The sequence below is a fragment of the Somniosus microcephalus genome, unplaced genomic scaffold (assembly GCF_052327205.1).
Source record: "Somniosus microcephalus isolate GS21.2 unplaced genomic scaffold, FLI_Smic_1.0 unresolved_chr2, whole genome shotgun sequence".
In the NCBI taxonomy this organism is placed as follows: domain Eukaryota; kingdom Metazoa; phylum Chordata; class Chondrichthyes; order Squaliformes; family Somniosidae; genus Somniosus; species Somniosus microcephalus.
The window spans coordinates 71902607-71923462 of record NW_028225180.1 but is presented as its reverse complement, the minus strand read 5'-3'; the positions used below and the strand labels follow the sequence as shown (position 1 = coordinate 71923462).

At 52.2% G+C, this 20856-nt stretch overlaps 1 protein-coding gene across 1 annotated transcript in view; it reads right to left on the bottom strand.

Annotated features, from left to right (window-relative positions):
• The window catches only part of LOC147092802 (pyruvate carboxylase, mitochondrial-like), a gene marked incomplete at its 5' end in the record, with an annotated part of 1160114 nt that overhangs the window by 164429 nt on the left and 974829 nt on the right, over positions 1-20856 (bottom strand). The window contains one exon of the mRNA XM_085976052.1: positions 15429-15669. Within this exon, the coding sequence (XP_085832178.1) occupies positions 15429-15669 (241 nt within the window). The remainder of the gene's footprint in view (positions 1-15428; positions 15670-20856) is intronic.

Genomic DNA, 20856 nt, shown 5'->3' with positions numbered 1-20856 from the left:
AGTAGCTGATCCCAGTCCACATTGGCCAGATCCTGCCTTATCATATTAAAATCGGCCTTCCCCCAATTTAGAACCTTTATTTCCGGTCCATCCTTGTCCTTTTCCATGACTACCTTAAATCTCACCGAATTATGGTCACTGTCACCAAAGTGCTGACCTACTAACACTTCTACCACTTGCCCGGCCACATTCCCTAGAATTAGGTCCAGTACCGCCCCCTCTCTTGTAGGACTTTCTGCATGCTGGCTCAAAAAGCTCTCCTGGATGCACTTTAAGAATTCTGCACCCTCTAAGCCTTTCACACTCTGACTATCCCAGTTAATATTGGGGAAGTTGAAATCCCCCACTATAATTACCCTATTATTAGCACGTTTCTCTGAGATTTGCCTACATATCTGTTCCTTTATCTTCCCCTGGCTGTTTGGTCTCTCACACTGTCCCAGAGAGGGGATACAGTGCTGTCTCTCACTCTGTCCCAGAGAGGGGATACAGTGCTTTCTCTCACACTGTCCCAGAGAGGGGACACAGTGCTGTCTCTCACACTGTCCCAGAGAGGGGATGCAGTGCTGTCTATCCCTCTGTCCCAGAGAGGGGATACAGTGCTGTCTCTCACACTGTCCGAGAGAGGGGATACAGTGCTGCCTGTCACACTGTCCCAGAGAGGGGATACAGTGCTGTCTGTCACTGTCCCAGAGAGGGGACACAGTGCTGTCTGTCAGACTGTCCCAGAGAGGGGATACTGTGCTGTCTCTCACACTGAAATAGAGAGGGGATACATTGCTGTCTCTCACACTGAAATAGAGAGGGGATACATTGCTGTCTCTCACACTGTCCCAGAGAGGGGATACAGTGCTGCCTCTCACTCTGTCCCAGAGAGGGTATAGAGTGCTGTCTCTCAACCTGTCCCAGAGAGGGGATACAGTGCTATCACTCACTCTGTCCCAGAGAGGGGAAACAGTGCTGTCTCTCACACTGTCCCAGAGAGGGGATACTGTGCTGTCTCTCACACTGTCCCAGAGAGGGGATACAGTGCTGTCTCTCACACTGTCCCAGAGAGGGGACACAGTGCTGTCTCTCACACACCCAGAGAGGGGACACAGTGCTGTCTGTCAGACTGTCCCAGAGAGGGGATACTGTGCTGTCTCTCACACTGTCCCAGAGAGGGGATACAGTGCTGTCTCTCACTCTGTCCCAGAGAGGGGATACAGTGCTGTCTCTCACACTGCCCCAGAGAGGGGATACAGTGCTGTCTGTCACACTGCCCCAGAGAGGGGATACAGTGCTGTCTCTCACTCTGTCCCAGAGAGGGGACACAGTGCCGTCTGTCACACTGTCCCAGATAGGGGACACAGTGCTGTCTGTCACACTGTCCCAGAGAGGGGTTACAGTGCTGTCTCTCACACTGTCCCAGAGAGGGGATACAGTGCTGTCGCTCACACTGTCCCAGAGAGGGGATACAGTGCTGTCTCTCACTCTGTCCCAGAGAGGGGACACAGTGCTGTCGCTCACACTGTCCCAGAGAGGGGATAGTGCTGTCTCTCACTCTGTCCCAGAGAGGGGACACAGTGCTGTCTCTCACTCTGTCCCAGAGAGGGGATACAGTGCTGCCTCTCACACTGTCCCAGAGAGGGGATACAATGCTGTCTGTCACACTGCCCCAGAGAGGGGACACAGTGCTGTCTCTCACTCTGTCCCAGAGAGGGGATACAGTGCTGCCTCTCACACTGTCCCAGAGAGGGGATACAGTGCTGTCTGTCACACTGTCCCAGAGAGGGGATACAGTGCTGTCTGTCACACTGTCCCAGAGAGGGGATACAGTGCTGTCTGTCACTGTCCCAGAGAGGGGATACAGTGCTGTCTGTCACTCTGTCCCAGAGAGGGGATACAGTGCTGTCTCTAACTCTGTCCCAGAGAGGAGATGCAGTGCTGTCTCTCACTCTGTCCCAGAGAGGGGATACAGTGCTGTCTCTCACACTGTCCGAGAGAGGGGATACAGCAGTGCTGTCTGTCACACTGTCCCAGAGAGGGGATACAGTGCTGTCTGTCACTGTCCCAGAGAGGGGATACAGTGCTGTCTGTCACACTGTCCCAGAGAGGGGATACAGTGCTGTCTCTCACACTGAAATAGAGAGGGGATACATTGATGTCTCTCACTCTGTCCCAGAGAGGGGATACAGTGCTGTCTCTCACTCTGTCCCAGAGAGGGGATACAGTGCTGTCTCTCACACTGTCCCAGACAGTGGATACAGTGCTGTCTTTCACACTGTCCCAGAGAGGGGATACAGTGCTGTCTCTCACTCTGTTCCAGAGAGGGGATACAGTGCTGTCTCTCACATTCTCCCAGAGAGGGGATACAGCGCTGTCTGTCACACTGTCCCAGAGGGCAGGTGCTGGTGATCAATCCATTGAAATGAGGAGCAATGCTGCCAGCACCCTGGGTACAATTGCACAGACGCGTCGAACACTGCACAAGACGTTGTTGGGAGGACAAGAGATCTGGCCTGACATTGTGTTCGATTGTTTCAAAAAAATCCCAGAACCGAGCTGCCAACCTGACAGAAACACCGCTTAAGATTCAGGCTAAGAGCTGCGCCCAGCACGGCGATGTAAATATTAATCAGCTCAGCTGCAGTCTCTCCGTGTCGCTCCCTCATCACAGCCCTGCTCCATTTACTGACCTGTCGCCCCTTCACAAAGGCCTGGGCGCAGTTCGTGACAATGCAACGAGTAGCAGGGCGCTCAGATTAAATATAATGCAGAAGGGTTAGCAGGAATACACTGGTGAAGTTTTTTGGGGGCGGGGGGGAAGAATTTGCTCTCCGCTCCCTTTCAGTGCGACACAGAACTGACAGGCAGGAAAAGCCTAGCAGGCCCATCGAGAATGCCCCATACACATGGTAGGCTGGAGTATAATGTCTAGACACTTCTCCCCCTCCGCACCTGCAACAACCCGCAGACATGTAGGTCTAGAAATTTGTCCGGTGGGGTGGGCATGTGGCGCGGAATGGGCGGTATCACATCAGCTGCCCGTTATATTGCCCACAATTGAGCTGAATATCAGACGCTGTCAGGGCGAGGCTGGTTCTGGACCCAAGTGCAGACAGACGAGGCGAGAAGCAGGTATGCAGTCTTAAATAAAAGTACTTTACTAGAATCACACAGGTAAACAGTTACAAACATAGGAGCTCAAGACAAGCTACCACTAGGCAAACGGCTTGTCAAGACTGAGCACAGTGGGAAGAAACCACAGAACTTAAATACAAGCAAAGACAGGTGAAACCAATAAACCTGATAAAAGGCAGTTAAGTAATAAACACAGGAGAAACTAGTAACAATTAGCAAAGGGAAAAAAACAAGTGAAGGTGCCATCTAGGGGTTACTGAGGGAACTAACCGGCACCCTCACAGACGCTGTGTGGAATGGGTGGCTGACCCGGGAAGGGCAAAAATCCTTAGAAAAAACCCGCGGCCAATAAGGGAATAAAATACTCGGGGAAAACCCCCACCTTTTCACTCTGTCTCTTCCTCCAGCAAGAGTACTGCAGATGACAGATGCCCTTCAGTGCAGTGCTGAGAGAGCGCTGCACTGTCGGAGGGGCAGTACTGAGGGAGGGCCGCACTGTCGGAGGGGCAGTACTGAAGGAGCGCTGCACTGTCGGAGGGGCAGTACTGAGGGAGCACCGCGCTGTCGGAGGGGCAGTACTGAGGGAGTGCCGCACTGGCGGAGGGGCAGTACTGAGGGAGTGCCACACTGTTGGAGGGGCAGTACTGAGGGAGCGCTGCACTGTCGGAGGGGCAGTACTGAGGGAGCGCTGCATTGTCGGATGGGCGGAACTGAGGGAGCGCCACACTGTCGGAGGGCCACACTGTCGGAGGGGCAGTACTGAGGGAGCGCTGCACTGTCGGAGGGGCAGTACTGAGGGAGCGCCGCACTGTCGGAGGAGTGGTACTGAGGGAGCGCTGCACTGTCGGAGGGGCAGTGCTGAGGGAGCGCCGCACTGTTGGAGGTGCAGTGCTGAGGGAGCGCCGCACTGTCGTAGAGGCAGTACTGAGGGAGTGCCACACTGTTGGAGGGGCAGTACTGAGGGAGTGCCGCACTGTCGGAGGGGCAGTACTGAGGGAGTGCTGCACTGTCGGAGGGACAGTACTGAGGGAGCGCCGCACTGTCAGAGGAGCAGTACTGAGGGAGCGCCGTACTTTCAGAGTGGCAGTACTGAGGGCGCGCCACACTGTCAGCGTGGCAGTACTGAGGGAGCGCCGCATTGTTGGAGGGGCAGTACTGAGGGAGCATCGCACTGTCGGAGGAGTGGTACTGAGGGAGCGCTGCACTGTCGGAGGTGCAGTGCTGAGGGAGCGCTGCACTGTTGTAGGGGCAGTACTGAGGGAGCGCCGCACTGTCGGAGAGGCTGTACTGAGGGAGCGCCACACTGTTGGAGGGGAAGCACTGAGGGAGCGCTGCACTGTCGGAGGGGCAGCACTGAGGGAGCGCAGCACTGTCGGAGGGGCAGTGCTAAGGGAGCACCGCACTATCGGACGGGCAGTACTGAGGGAGCGCCGCACTGTCGGAGGGGCAGTACTGAGGGAGCGCCGTACTGTTGGAGGGGCAGTACTGAGGGAGCGTCGCACTATCGGAGGGGCAGTACTGAGGGAGCGCCGCACTGTCAGATGAGCAATATTGAGGGAGCGCCGCACTGTCGGAGGGGCAGTACTGAGGGAGCGCCGTAGTGTCGGAGGGGCAGTACTGAGGGAGCGCCGCACTATCCGGGGGGCAGTACTGAGGGAGCACCACACTGTCGGAGGTGCCATCTTTCGGATGAGACATTAAACCGAGGCCCCGTCTGCCCTCTTGGTTGGACGTAAAAGATCCCACGGCCACTATTGGAAGAAGAGCAGGGGAGTTTTCCCCGGTGCCCTGCGGCCAATATTTATCCCTCAACCAACATCACTAAAACAAATGATCTGGTTTATCACATTGTGGGATCTTGCTGTGTGCAAATTGGCTACCGCATTTCCTACACTACAACAGTGCCTACACTTCAAAAGTACTTCATTGGCTGTCAAGCGCTTTGAGACGTCCGGTGGTCTTTCTTTCTTTCCAGTCACGCCTGGACAGTGAGATTCAGCCAGACACGCCCAGCTGGGCTCAATCCCGTCCACTCCTGACAAGAACACATTTTGCAGCACTTTGCATGTACAGGACTGCACCCCAGTTTCTACGGGCTGTGCCACTGCGCTGATTCCAGAGTCCGACCTGTGCTGTTCTCTGCGCCCCCCCACACCCGCCCCACCCCCCCACTGTGTTAGGGTACGTGTGGACATCTAAACGCCACTCTGGATGCAAACACTGCCCATTCTCCGCAGTCCCGACACTCCTTGGGACGGCAGGCTGCTCCCTGATGCCCGGTGCCACCCCACACCAGCAGGAATCGCTCTGCCTCCCACACACCAACAGGAATCACTCTGCCTCTAACACACCAGTAGGAATCACTCCACCTCCCACACACCAGCAGGATTCGCTCTGCCTCCCACACACCAGCAGGAATCTCTCTGCCTCCCACACCAGCAGGAATCACTCCACCTCCCACACACCAGCAGGATTCGCTCCACCTCCCACACACCAGCAGGATTTGCACCGCCTCCTACACACCAGCAGGAATCACTCTGCCTCCCACACCAGCAGGAATCACTCCACCTCTCACACCAGCAGGAATCACTCCACCTCCCACACACCAGCAGGAATCGCACTGCCTCCTACACACCAACAGGAATCACTCCGCCTCTAACACACCAGCAGGAATCACTCCACCTCCCACACACCAGCAGGATTCGCTCCGCCTCCCACACACCAGCAGGATTCGCTCCGCCTCCCACAGACCAGCAGGAATCACTCCGCCTCCCACACACCAGGAATCGCCCCGCCTCTCACACCAGCAGGAATCACTCCGCCTCCCACACACCAGCAGGAATCGCACCGCCTCCCCCACACCAGCAGGACTTGCTCTGCCTCCCAGACATGAACAAGAATTTTTCCACCTCTCACACCAGCAGGAATTTCTCTGCCTTCCACAGGCCAGCAGGACACGCTCCGCCTCCCAGACACCAGCAGGAATTTCTCCGCCTCCCACACCAGCAGGACTTGCTCCACCTCCCAGACACCAGCAGGAATTTCTCTGCCTCCCAAACCAGCAGGACTCGCTCTGCCTTGCACACACCAGCAGGACTTGTGCCGCCTCCCACACACCAGCAGGACTTGCTCCGTCTCCCACACACCAGCAGGGCTCGCTCCGCCTCCCACACATCAGCAGGACTCGCTCCGCCTCCCACACACCAGCAGGACTCGCTCCGCCTCCCAGACACCAGCAGGACTCGCTCCGCCTCCCAGACACCAGCAGGAATCACTCCGCCTCCCACACACCAGCAGGACTCGCTCCGCCTCCCCACACACCAGCAGGAATCACTCTGCCTCCCACACACCAGCAGGACTCGCTCCGCCTCCCACACACCAGCAGGACTCGCTCCGCCTCACACACCACCTCCTCCGATTCCGCATTTTACTTTCACCTTCAACTTCACACAACAACATGCATTTATATCATAGAATCATAGAATGACACAGCACAAAAGGAGTCCATTCGGCCCATTGCGCCTGTGCCGGCTCTTTGAAAGAGTTCTCCAATTAATCCCACTCCCTCCTGCTCTTTCCCCATAGCCCTGCGTATTTCTCCCCTTCAAGTGTTTATCCAATTCCCCTTTTGAAAGTTACTATTGAATCTGCTTCCACTGCCCTTTCAGGCAGCGCGTTCCAGATCACAACAACTCGCTGCGTTAAAAAAAATCTCCTCATCGCCCCTCTGGATCTTTTGCCAATTATCTTAAATCTGTGCCCTCTGGTTACCGACCCTCCTGCCACTGGAAACAGTCTCTCCTTACTTCCTCTATCAAAACCCCTCATAATATAGAGCCTTTAACATAGTAAAACGTCGCTAACGTAGTTAACCGCCTTGTGCACCAGAAGCATGCAGGTGCAGCAGGCGGTTAAGAAGGCAAATGGTATGTTGGCCTTCGTAGCGAGAGGGTTCGAGTACAGGAACAAGGATGTCTCGCTGTAGTTGTACAGGGCCTCGGTGAGACCGCACGTTGAGTATTGTGTGCAGTTTTGGTCGCCTTATCTGAGGAAGGATGTTCTTGCCATGGAAGGAGTTCAGCGAAGATTCACCAGACTGATACCTGGGATGGCAGGAATGACGTATGAGGAGAGATTGGGACGATTGGGCTTGTACTCGCTAGAGTTTAGAAGAATGAGAGGGGATCTCATTGAAACTTATAAAATTCTGACAGGACTGGACAGACTAGATGCAGGAAGGATGTTCCCGATGGTCGGGGAGTCCAGAACCAGGGGTCACAGTCTAAGGATAAGGGGTAAGCCATTCAGGACAGAAATGAGGAGGAATTTCTTCACCCAGAGAGTGGTGAACCTGTGGAATTCTCTACCACAGAGGGCGGTGGAGGCCAGTTCATTAAATATATTCAAGAAGGAGTTGGATATATTTCTTAAGGCTAAAGGGATCAAGGGGTATGGGGAGAAGGCAGGGACCGGGTACTGAGTTTGGATGATCAGCCATGATCTCATTGAATGGCGGAGCAGGCTCGAGGGGCCGAATGGCCTACTCCTGCTCCTATCTTCTGTGTTTCTATGTGTCGCAAGGTGTTTCACAGGTGTGTAATCAGGCAACAAAAATTGGCACCAAGCCACATATGGAGATAGTAGGATTCTCACTTACATTCTCGTGTTCAAATCCCTCCGTGGCCCTCGCCCCTCCCTATCTCTGTAACCTCCTCCAGCCCTACTACCCTCCGAGATCTCTGCGCTCCTCCAATTCTGGCCTCTTGAGCAACCCCATTTTAATCGCTCCACCATCGGTGGCCGTGCCTTCAGCTGCCTGGGCCCTAAGCTCTGGAATTCCCTCCCTAAACCTCTCCGCCTCGCTACCTCTCTCTCCGCCTTTAAGACGCTCCTTAAAACCCACCTCTTTGACCAAGCTTTTGGTCACCTGTCCTAATATCGCCTTATGCGGCTCGGAATCAAATTTTGTCTGGTAATGGCTCCTGTGAAGCACCTTGGGATGTTTTACTACAATAAAGGCGCTGTAGAAATGTAAGTTGTTGGTGTTGACTGTTATTAATGTACTTGTTCAATTTTTTGGAATATAATGTCACTTAATCTGCACATTCAAAGACTGGAACATCATTAGCTCTGAGTCACACAACATCCTGACTTGGGATGTGAATCCCTGTTGCTTCATCATCGCTGGGTCAATATCCCCCGGAATTCCCTTACACCGCATGTGCGGCGCATCACCGCAAGGGCTGCAGCAGCTGATGAACTAGGGGATGTGCAGTAAATGCAGCCTCGCCCTATCGCTGAGTGGAACGTCAGGGTTCGGTGGCATTCTGGGTGTCTGTGCTGTTTTGATAAGCGCTCTTGTGCATTCGAAGCTCGCAGTAAATGAAATTTTCCCCCCGAAATTTATTGCCATCTGGGGTTGTAATATAAATGAAAAATGTAGGATTCTCTTCCCTGAGCACAGGGACGCGAATGTGTCTGATTTGTTTTAATATATTGGCATTCTTCATGGGGTTGCTTGCACACAGTGAACAGGTGATGAATTTTTCATACTAACTATCCTAATTGCCATATTGATGTATGTGTCTCTTTGAAAAAACACGGTTTAAATAATACAACAGCACTATCAATCAGTTCTTTGTTCCCCGCCACGCAAATGTTCAACCACTGAGAACTGACAGGGAGGGAGAAGACAGCTGGTGGGGCCGAGAGAGAGAGACGCTCGCTGGCTTCTGCCGCTCAGGAATGCTTTGCGAGTGCTCCTCTCCTCCGTGTGTCCGCTCAGACAGTGAGCACAGTCAGGCTATTCGACTGCACGTGGCACCACAGCTGTGCGTATCATCCGTGGATCACCCGCGCCTCTGAGACAGCAGGTCGTGGGTTCGAGCCCCGCTCCAGAGACCTCAGCCCCATAATCCAGGCCGACACTCCCCAGTGCCAGTACTGAGGGAGCGCCGCACTGTCGGAGGGCCAGTACTGAGGGAGCGCCACACTGTCGGAGGGTCAGTACTGAGGGAGCGCCGCACTGTCGGAGGGGCAGTACCGAGGGAGCACCGCCCTGTTGAAGGGGCAGTACTGAGGGAGCGCCGCGCTGTCGGAGGGTCAGTACTGAGGGAGCGCTGCACTGTCGGAGGGGCAGTACTGAGGGAGCGCTGCACTGTCGAAGGGGCAGTACTGAGGGAGCGCCACACTGTCGGAGGGGCAGTACTGAGGGAGCGCCGCACTGTCGGAGGGGCAGTACTGAGGGAGTGCTGCACTGTCGGAGGGGCAGTACTGAGGGAGCGCTGCACTGTCGGAGGGGCAGTACTGAGGGAGCGCCACACTGTCGGAGGGTCAGTACTGAGGGAACGCTGCACTGTCGGAGGGGCAGTACTGAGGGAGCGCTGCACTGTCGGAGGGGCAGTACTGAGGGAGCGCCACACTGTCGGAGGGGCAGTACTGAGGGAGTGCTGCACTGTCGGAGGGGCAGTACTGAGGGAGTGCTGCACTGTCTGAGGTGCCGTCTTTCAGATGAGATGTTAAACCGAGGCCCTGTCTGCCCTCTCAGGTGGACGTAAAAGATCCCACAGCCACTATTGGAAGAAGAGCAAGGGGAGTTCTCCTCGGTGTCCTGGGACAATATTTATCCCTCAATCAACATCACTAAAAACAGATGATCTGGTGATTATCACACTGCTGTTTGTGGGAGCTTGCTATGCGCGAATTGGTTGCCGCGTTTCCTATATTACAACAGTGACTACAATTCAAAAAGTACTTAATTGGCTGTAAAGCACTTTGGGATGTCCTGAGGCGGTGAAAAGTGCTGTAGAAATGTAAGTCTGTCTTTCTTTGAGATGGAAGGACAGGGTAAAGAGTGAGCTGGAGTTTTAAGAAGGCAAGAAATCATTTGCAGTTTACAGAGCTATGAAAATATTCGCCACACAGGAGCCAGGGAGTCTGTACTTAGTAGTCACAACCAAAGCTAGTCAACGAATGTCGCATTCTCCTGCACTGCAGCCTGCAGCTGACAGTCTACAATGCTCCCGGACAAACAATGAAACCGCCCTTACTTCACAACAGCTAGACATTCGGGACGCCGCTCTACCTTCGCAACAGAATAATACACTGCCAATTGCGTGGTATAACATGCTTTTTGTTTTCTTTCTTTCTTTCTTTCTAGTGGGCTCATGGGGTTGGGGGTAATATAGTAACATGGATAGAGGATTGGTTAACGGACAGAAAACAGAGAGTAGGGATAAGAACATAAGAACATAAGAAATAGGAGCAGGAGTCGGCCATTCGGCCCCTTGAGCCTGCTCCGCCATTCAATGAGATCATGGCTGATCTTCTGCCTCAACTCCATTCACCGGCCCTATCGCCATATCCCTTGATGCCCTTACTAGTCAGAAATCTATCGACTTCTGGTTTGAATATACCCAATGACTGAGCCTCCACAGCCCTCTGGGGTAGAGAATTCCAAAGATTCACCACCCTCTGTGTGAAGAAATTCCTCCTCATCTCAGTCCTGAATGGCCTACCCTTTATCCTGAGGCTGTGGCCCCTGGTTCTAGACTCCCCAGCCAAGGGAAACATTCTCCCAGCATCCACCCTATCAAGCCCTGTAATAATTTTGTATGCTTCAATGAGATCCACTCTCATTCTTCTGAATTCAAGAGAATACAGGCCTAGTTTACATAATCTCTTCCCATATGACAGTCCCGCCATCCCAGGAATCAATCTCGTGAACCTTCGTTGCACTCCTTCTATGGCAAGTATATCCTTCCTTAGGTAAGGAGACCAAAATTGTACACAGTACTCCAGGTGTGGTCTCACCAAGGCCCTATATAATTGGAGTAAGACTTCTTTACTCCTGTACTCAAATCCTCTTGTAATGAAGGCCAGCATACCATTTGCCCTCCTAATGGCTTGCTGCACCTGCACATTCACTTTCAGTGACTCATGTACAAGGACACCCAGGTCCCTTTGAGCATCTGCATTCCCCAATCTTTCACCATTTAGGAAATACTCTGCCTTTCTGTTTTTTCTACCAAAGTGGATAACTTCACATTTATCCACATTATATTCCATCTGCCATGTTCTCGCCCACTCACTGAGCCTGTCGAAATCCTCCTGAAGCCTCTTCACATCCTCTTCACAACTGACACTGCCACCTAGCTTTGTATCATCATCAAATTTGGAAATGTTACATTTAGTCCCCTCATCCAAATCAATGATATAGATTGTGAATAGCTGGGGCCCAAGCACCGATCCTTGCGGTACCCCACTAGTCACAGCCTGCCATTCTGAAAAACCCGTTTATCCCTACTCTTTGTTTAAACGGATCTTTTTCAGGTTGGCAGGCTGTAACTAGTGGGGTGCCGCAAGGGTCAGTGTTGGGGCCTCAGCTATTTCTACATCAATGACCTAGATGAAGGGACCAAGTGTAATGTATCCAAGTTTGCTGATGATACAAAGCTAGGTGGGACAGTAAGCTGTGAGTAAAGGGATCTAGATAGACTAAGTGAGTGGGCAGTAAGGTGGCAGATGGAGTATAATGTAGGGAAATGTGAGATTATTCACTTTGGTAGGAAGAATAGAAAAACAGAATATTTTTTAAATGGTGAGAAACTTTCAAATGTTGGTGTTCAGAGAGATTTGGGTGTCCTCGAGCAAGAAACACAGAAAGCTAGCACACAGGTACAGCAAGCAATAAGGAAGGCAAATGGCGTGTTGGCCTTTATTGCAAGGGGGTTGGAGTATAAGAGTAAGGAAGTCTTGCTACAATTGTACAGGGCCTTGGTGAGACCACACCTGGAGTACTGTGCACAGTTTTGGTCTCCTTATCTAAGGAAGGATAGACTTGCCTTGGAGGAGGTGCAATGAAGGTTCACTAGATTGATTCCTGGGATGAGAGGGTTGTCCTATGATGAGAGATTGTGTAGAATGGGCCGATACTCTCTGGAGTTTAGAAGAATGAGAGGTGATCTCATTGAAACATACAAGATTCTGAGGGGGATTGACAGGGTAGATACTGAGAGGTTGTTTCCCCTGGCTGGAGAGTCTAGAACTAGGGGGCATAGTCTCGGGATAAGGGGTCGGCCATTTAGGACTGACATGAGGAGGAATTTCTTCATTCAGAGGGTTGTGAATCTTTGGAATTTTCTGCCTCAGAGGGCTGTGCATGCTGAGTCTTTGAGTATATTCAAGGCTGAGATCGAGAGATTTTTGGACTTTCAAGGAATCAAGGGATATGGGGATCGGGCGGGAAGGTGGAGTTGAGGTCGATGATCAGCCATGATCTTATTAAATGGTGGAGCAGGCTCGAGGGGCCGAATGGCCTACTCCTGCTCCTATTTCTTATGTTCTTATGTTCTTTCTTTCTCCCTCCGCTCTCTCAGAAGGGATAATGGAAAGCCATGAATTTACTCCTCCTGTGAGGACAACATCAGCCATGGATGGGGGCATCTTGGCCATGACCCCTGCCCCATCCCACCGCCTGCCCCATCCCCACCGCCCCCCCACATCCCCTAGGGAAACATCACCCCCACTCCCCCCGCCCCCCGGAAGTGTGCTAGAAGCTCTGGTTGAACATATTAGTGAAGAGTGGACGAGTGGAAGGCGCAGTCTAATGAAATAATCACCTAGTTTCCCTCGTTCTTTGATTCCATCTGAACTCCTGGAGAAGATCATTCGTTCCCTCTGATAACGCCCACCCGGGGAAAAGCGTTTAAAACCAAGACAGAGGAGCGAGTGAGGAGGACAGTCTGGTGAAAGGTAATCACCCAATGCATGATAGATTGTGGGAGAATTGACTATGGTCATTAAAACCAACTTACAAATGGATTTGAGAAGGATATAGAATCATAAAATCATAGAATGATACATCACAGGAGGAGGCCATTCGGCCCATCGTCCCTGTGCCGGCTCTTTGAGTCAGTCCCACTCCCCCGTGCTCTTTCCCCGTAGTCCTGTCAATTTTTCCTTTTCAAGTATTTATCCAATTCCCTTTTGAAAGTTACTATTGAATCTGTTCCACCGCCGTTTCAGGCAGCGCGTTCCAGATCACAACAACTCGCTGTGTAAAAAAATTCCCCTCATCTCCTCCTCTGATTCTTTTGCCAATTACCTTAAATCTGAGCCCTCTGGTTACCGACCCTCCTGCCACTGGAAACAGATGTGGTGAGGAGGAGGTGTAATGACCTCCTCTGGTTACCAAACAACACTGAAGTTGACCTATTTCTCCACAGTTTACAGTCACAAGTAAGGTTTGTGTAGTAGTGGGAGCGGGAGCGAAAGTTCCCCTGACTTTCACTGAGAAGTCACCCCCAGTAATACAGGAACATAAGAAATAGGAACAGGAGTAGGCCATTCGGCCCCTCGAGCCTGCTCCGCCATTCAATGAGATCATGGCTGATCTTCTACCTCAACTCCACTTTCCCGCCCGATTCCTTGATTCCCCTAGAGTCCAAAAACCTATCGATCTCAGCTTTGAATATACTCGACGATTCAGCGTCCACAGCCCTTTGTGGATGAGAATTCCAAATATTCACAACCCTCTGAGTGAACAACCTCTTAGCACCTAACAGTTCAGCCCCTCGAGCCTGCTCCGCCATTCAATGAGATCATGGCTGATCTGTATCTCAACTCCATCTACCTGCCTTGGCCACAATATCCCTTATTACCCATGGCTAGCAAAAATCTATCATAGAAACATAGAAACATAAACATAGAAGATAGGAGCAGGAGTCGGCCATTCGGCCCCTCGAGCCTGCTCCACCATTGAATGCGATCATGGCTGATCATCCAAATTTAGTACCCTGTCCCTGCTTTCTCCCCATACCCCTTGATCCCTTTAGCCTTAAGCAATATATCCAACTCCTTCTTGAATATATTTAATGAATTGGCCTCTACTGCCTTCTGTGGTAGAGAATTCCACAGGTTCACCACCCTCTGGGTGAAGAAATTCCTCCTAATTTCTGTCCTAAATGGCTTACCCCTTATCCTTAGACTGTGACCCCTGGTTCTGGACTCCCCGACCATCGGGAACATCCTTCCTGCATCTAGTCTGTCCAGTCCTGTCAGAATTTTATAAGTTTCAATGAGATCCCCTCTCATTCTTCTAAACTCCAGCGAGTACAAGCCCAATCGACCCAATCTCTCCTCATACGTCATTCCTACCATCCCAGGTATCAGCCTGGTGAATCTTCGCTGAACTCCTTCCATGGCAAGAACATCCTTTCTCAGATAAGACGACCAAAACTGCACACAATACTCAAGATGTGGTCTCACCAAGGCCCTGTATAACTGCAGCAAGACATCCTTGTTCCTATACTCAAACCCTCTCACTACGAAGGCCAACATACCATTTGCCTTCTTAACCGCCTGCTGCACCTGCATGCTTACCTTCAGCGACTGGTGCACAAGGACACCCAGGTCTCGTTGCACTTCCCCTTCTCCCAATCTATTGCCATTCAGATAATAATCTGCCTTCCTGTTTTTGCCACCAAAGTGGATAACCTCACATTTATCTATGTTATATTGCATCTGCCATGCTTTTGCCCAATCACCCAACCTGTCCAAATCATCCTGGAGTTTCTCGGCATCCTCCTCACAGCACACACGCCCACCCAGCTTTGTGTCGTTTACAAACTTGGAGATATTACATCTAGTTCCCTTGTCTAGATCATTAATATATATTGTGAAAAGCTGGGGTCCAAGGACCGATCCCTGCGGTACCCCACTAGTCACTGCCTGCCACTCGGAAAAAGACCCGTTTATTCCAACTCTTTGCTTTCTGTCTGCCAACATTGACTCTCTCCAAGTCAATACCTTGCCCCCAATCCCATGTGCCTTAACTTTACACGCTAATCTCTTATGCGAGACCTTATCGAAAGCCTTCTGAAAGTCCAAATGCACCACATCCACTGGTTCTCCCTTATCTATTTTACCAGTTACATCTTCAGAAAATTTCAGTAGATTAGTCAAGCACGATTTACCTTTTGTAAATCCATGTTGACTATGTCCGATCCTGTCACTGTTTGCCAAGTGCTCTGCTATTACATCTTTTATAATGAACTCTAGCATTTTCCCCACTACCGATGTCAGGCTTACCCGTAATTCCCCGTTTTCTCTCTACCACCTTCTCAATCTCAGACTGGACATTATTAACTGAGCTGGCATCTACTGCTTCTTGTGGGAGAGAGTTCCACACTTTGTGTGAAGAAGTGTTTCCTAACTTCTCTCCTGAACGGCCCGGCTCTGATTTTGTCATGGCCCCTTGTCCTGGACTCCCCACCACCCACCCCCCCCCCCGCCCCGCACCTTACCTTGATGCAGAGGATGTGGGTCCCAGCCTTGACCAGCTCGTCGGCCAGCTTCAGGTAGTAGTCCAGCGAGTACTTGGTCCTCTCCGGGTCGCAGACGTCCCCGGTGTAGGAGATGGCTGCCTCCACCACTCCGCCAGCGCTGCCCGCTGCCTCCATGCCCAGGATCATGTTCGGCAGGTAGTTGAGGGAGTCGAACACTCGGAAGATGTCCATCCCGTTCTCCTTCGCCATTTCGCAGAACCTGACGGACACAAGCAGTGTGGGCGTTAGATCCCTCGCTCGTGTTCTGCTCGCAATACTTCCACTGCCAGTCGGGGCCCAACTCTTCAATGCTGTTTTATTTTTTAGTAAACTTGTGATGCGCTATTAATTACTCAAAAGACTGAGGTTAAGCGAGTAACTAACAGGCTTTTATTAACAAGAGAATGAAGGTGTGCCTCGAGTGGTCGACCAGTCCAGAATACAGAGGGACTGTGGAGCAGTCACCTTTATACCTGGACTCGTGGGAGGAGTCAGCCGAGGCATGTACAGACATGTACACAGTGGAATACCAACACCCACACAGGCAGGTATAACAGTGGTTTACCACAACTTGTTCTCCCAATCCCGAAAAGTTACATCGAATTACATCGAGTCTACAGCACAGAAAGAGGCCATTCGGCCCAACTGCTCCATGCCGGTGTTTATGCTCCACTCGAGCCTCCTCCCACCCCTCTTCATCTCACCCCTATCAGCATCTCCCTCTATTCCTTTCTCCCTCATGTGTTGATCCAGCTTCCCCTTAAAGGCACTATGCTAATCGCCTCAACCACTCCCTGTGGTAGCGAGTTCCACATTCTCACCACTCTCTGGGTAAAGAAGTTTCTCCTGAATTCCCGATTGGATTTATTAGTGACTATCTTATATTTATGGCCCCTAGTTTTGGTCTCCCCCACAAGTGGAAACATCTTCTCTATGTCTACACCATCAAACCCTTTCTTTATCTTAAAGAGCTAAATTCGGTCACCCCTCAGCCTTCTCTTTTCTAGAGAAAAGAGCCCCATCCTGTTCGGTCTTTCCTATTAGTTAGAACCTAAGTGAAGCCATTTTCTCCTTTGTTCAAGGGGCTGCCTCTTGCACAGTCCCAAGGGCATGGAGAATTCTCAACTATTCCCCACTTGCGAGCCCAGATAGGGAACTTCGACAGGTAAGTTCACTGCGGGGGCAAGTCTGAAACCTGTCCTTGGCTCGGTCGGTATCCCTCACTCGCCTCTGAGTCAGAAGGATGTGGGCTGAAGTCCTACTCCAGACACTTGAGCTCCATAATTCAGTGCTGACACTCCAGTGCAGTACTGAGGGAGTGCCGCACTGTCATCTTTCAGATGAAGCATTACACTGCATTACACTTCCTCTGCCCTCTCAAGTGAATGCTGAAGATCTCCTGGAGCTAATTGGAGAAGAGACAATATTTATCCCTCAACTAGCATCACTGAAACAGATTATCTGACTGTTTATTTCATTGCTGTTTGTGGGAGCTTGCTGTGCACAAACTTCCTACATTACAACAGTGACTACACTTCAAAAGTATTTCATTGGCTGTAAAGCGCTTTGGGACGACCTGAGGCCGTGATAAGTGCTGTATATACATACTAGCTGGGGAGCCCCGCGTTGCGAGGGCAATTTTGGGGCGCTTGGTCTCCCTGCCCCTGTGTGTCCCCCCTCTCCCTGTCATGTCCTCTCCCTGGACTATCCCTCCCTCCCCTCCTCTCCCTCCCCTCCTCTCCTCTGTCTCCCTCGCCCACTCCTACCCCTCCCTCGCTCCCCTCTGTCCCTCTCTCCAGCCCCTCCCCCTGCCTAGCGCCTGAGGTCCGGTGCCGTTCCGATAGCGGGAATGCTGAGCGGCGGCCGGCGCCGGGAGCGGGCTCTCGCGGGCGGCGCATGCGCGGTCAGTGCGGGCGGCGCGAGCCCCCCGCGATTTCCCAAGGCTCTCCCCCCCCCCCGCGATTTCCCGAGGCTCTCCCCCCCCCGCGATTTCCCGAGGCTCTCCCCCCCCCCCGCGATTTCCCGAGGCTCTCCCCCCCCCGCGATTTCCCGAGGCTCTCCCCCCCCCCGCGATTTCCCGAGGCTCTCCCCCCCCGCGATTTCCCGAGGCTCTCCCCCCCCGCGATTTCCCGAGGCTCTGCCCCCCTCCCGTGATTTCCCGAGGCTCTCCCCCCCCCTATTAAATTGTTATTTAATTCCCTAACACATCATTAAAATATTTACCTTAGTTCCCTAACACACAGAAAGTGTGGGGGAAAAAATTGTGAAAAATCAAGATGGCGGCCACTCACCTCGGTTCAGAAGGATAAGGCCCGCCCACACACGCACCGATTGGTCGACCGGTCAGGTCACCGAAGCGTAGGATTGGTCAATCGTTGAGTCACTCGACACTCAACTGTAGGAAGGAACCCGCCGTCCGATTGGTGGACCTCGACGTCACACGGTCGCTAATGAGATGCTAATGAGCGGAACGCTGAACGTTTTTGGGATACCGCGGGCGGGACTTTTGTCCGGCCGAAACATAAATACGCCTATGACCGGTCCGGAATCGTAAGCTTTCTTTTGAGGCAACGCGCGCGTCGGTACGCTCTGTAACTTTCAAACGTATAGAGAACGGACAGACAGACATCGGGACAGACAGAAGAGCCGCTTTATATATATAGATATGCAGACACACACACTGTCGAATGCTTTTTAACTCTTCCTATCCGGGGCACTGCGTCTCGCGATCGTTGTTCCTTCTCTCCAGACCCGGGAATTGAATCTGGGTTTTCTAACCTGTTTACTATCTGACCATAAGAACATAAGTAAGAACATAAATAGGAGCAGGAGTCGGCCATACGGCCCCTCGAGCCTGCTCCGCCATTCAATAAGATCGTGGCTGATCTTCGACCTTATCTCCACTTTCCTGCACTATCCCCATATCCCTGGATTCCCTTAGTATCCAAAAATCTATCGATCTCGGTCCTGAATATACTCAACGACTGAGCCTCCGCAGCCCTCTGGGGTAGAGAATTCCAAAGGTTCACCACCCTCTGAGTGAAGAAATTTCTCCTCATTTCAGTCCTAAATGGCCGAGCCCTTATTCTGAGGCTGTGACCCCTGGTTCTAGACTCCCCAGCCAGGGGTAAACATCCTCCCTGCATCTACCCTGTCAAGCCCTGTAATAATTTTGTATGTTTCAATGAGATCACCTCTCATTCTTCTAAACTCTAGAGAGTATCGAAAAAAACCCAGAAAATGCTGGAGATACTCAGCAGGTCAGGCAGCATCTGTGAAGAGAGAAACAGAGTTAACGTTTCAGGTCGATGACCTTTCGTCAGAACAGTTGAGGACAGACCCCTGCCCACAGTCTAGACAGCGAGAGTACAGTTCCTGCCCACAGTCTAGACAGCGAGAGTACAGTTCCTGCCCACAGTCTAGACAGCGAGAGTACAGTTCCTGCCCACAGTCTAGACAGCGAGAGTACAGTTCCTGCCCACAGTCTAGACAGCGAGAGTACAGTTCCGGCCCACAGTCTAGACAGCAAGAGTACAGTTCCTGTCCACAGTCTAGACAGCGAGAGTACAGTTCCTGTCCACAGTCTAGACAGCGAGAGCACAGTTCCTGTCCACAGTCTGGACAGCGAGAGTACAGTTCCTGCCCAGACTTCAGACAGGGTGAGGACATAGAATATAAGAGCAGGGAGGTTATGATGGAGCTGTACAAAACACTGGTTAGGCCACAGATGGAATACTGTGTGCAGTTCTGGTCACCACACTATAGGAAGGATGTGATTGCTTTGGAGAGGGTGCAGAGGAGATTCACCAGGATGTTACCTGGGCTGGAGCGCTTCAGCTATGAAGAAAGACTGGACAGGCTGGGGTTGTTTTCCTTGGAGCAGAGAAGGCTGAGGGGGGACCTGATTGAGGTGTACCAAATTTTGAGGGGCACAGATAGGGTAGATAGAAAGGAACTTTTTCCCTTAGTAGAGGGGTCAATAACCAGGGGGCATAGATTCAAGGTAAGGGGCAGGAGGTTTAGAGGGGATTTGAGGAAGAACTTTTTCACCCAGAGGGTGGTTGGAATCTGGAACTCACTGCCTGAAAGGGTGGTAGAGGCAGGAACCCTCACAACATTCAAGAAGCATTTGGATGAGCACTTGAAATGCCATAGCATGCAAGGCTACGGACCAAATGCTGGAAAATGGGATTAGATTAGACAGGGCCTGATGGCTGGCGCGGACGCGATGGGCCGAAGGGCCTCTTTCTGTGCTGTATAACTCTATGGGGGAGAAATTGGGTATGTAGCGCCACCTGTTAGCGCCTAAAGAGGGCAGTCAGTGGCTGTAGCGCCACTGGCCGCCCTCCCGCGATATTCAGTGGGGGCGCTAATGGTGGCGTTAGCTTGTTGCGCTGCGCCGCCACCGATGATGTCATTGGTGTGCGTGGCGCCCCATTAGCGCCCCGATTGCGATATTTGGTAGCGAATGCCGCTGTAGCGCCGTTCGCTACCCGTGCCCGGTTCACGGGGCCTTGCTGTGCCGGCAGTGGCGCAAGTTAAGGTGGAGGTGCGGGGCGGCCGCTTTTTTCGGTGGCCGCCTGCCAGCACCTCCGTCCCCGGCCTCCTGATCCCCCTGCCGCGGCATTGCCGGCTGTTTCCCGAGAGCCCAGCACTTCTCCTCGGTGCCGGGCTCTTTTGCTGGCACTCGCGATCGGGGATCGCGCTGATGCTGGCCCCTCCCCCTTAACAATGGAAGGCCTGCAGTACCGCAGCGTGCCGTGCCGCAGCGTGTGGCGCTGCGGCACGTTGCGCTGCGATATTCAGTTTCAACGCCCTAAGAGGGACGCGGAGCGCCTCGAGCCTCGCCCCATCTCCCTCTAGGGGCGCTGAAACTGAATTTCTGGCGATCGGTATTACTCCAAACGCTGCGCAAAAATCAGCGCCCAGGCGAACTTGGCGCCACTTTGGCGCCTCAACCGAATTTCTAGGCCTATGACTCTATGACAGACCCTCAACAGACTCTAGACAAGGTGAGCAGGGGTCCTGCAGTAAAAGCGATGGAAGTTGATATTTTGCGAAGTTCCATCAATGGTGTGGTATTACAGATGGGATGAGTGGGTTCCCCTTCACTCTGCATTCTGGAAGCCCACCGTGTTTAGTTAATGGCGTGTTGTCCTGATTTAGCCACCCATCCTCCTGAATGTGTGAGCTCCACTGGCCTGAACCCACAGCTTTAAAGCCTCAGTTTGCTAACTTGTACTGAAGTTATGAGGTTTCCCCTCTAAATTAAAAATGATACGGCGCCTTTAACATAGTGAAATGTCCCAAGGCGCTTCACAGGAGCAATTATCAGACACAATTTGACACCGAGCCATATAAGGAGATATTAGGGACAGGTGACCAAAAGTTTGGTCAAAGAGGTCGG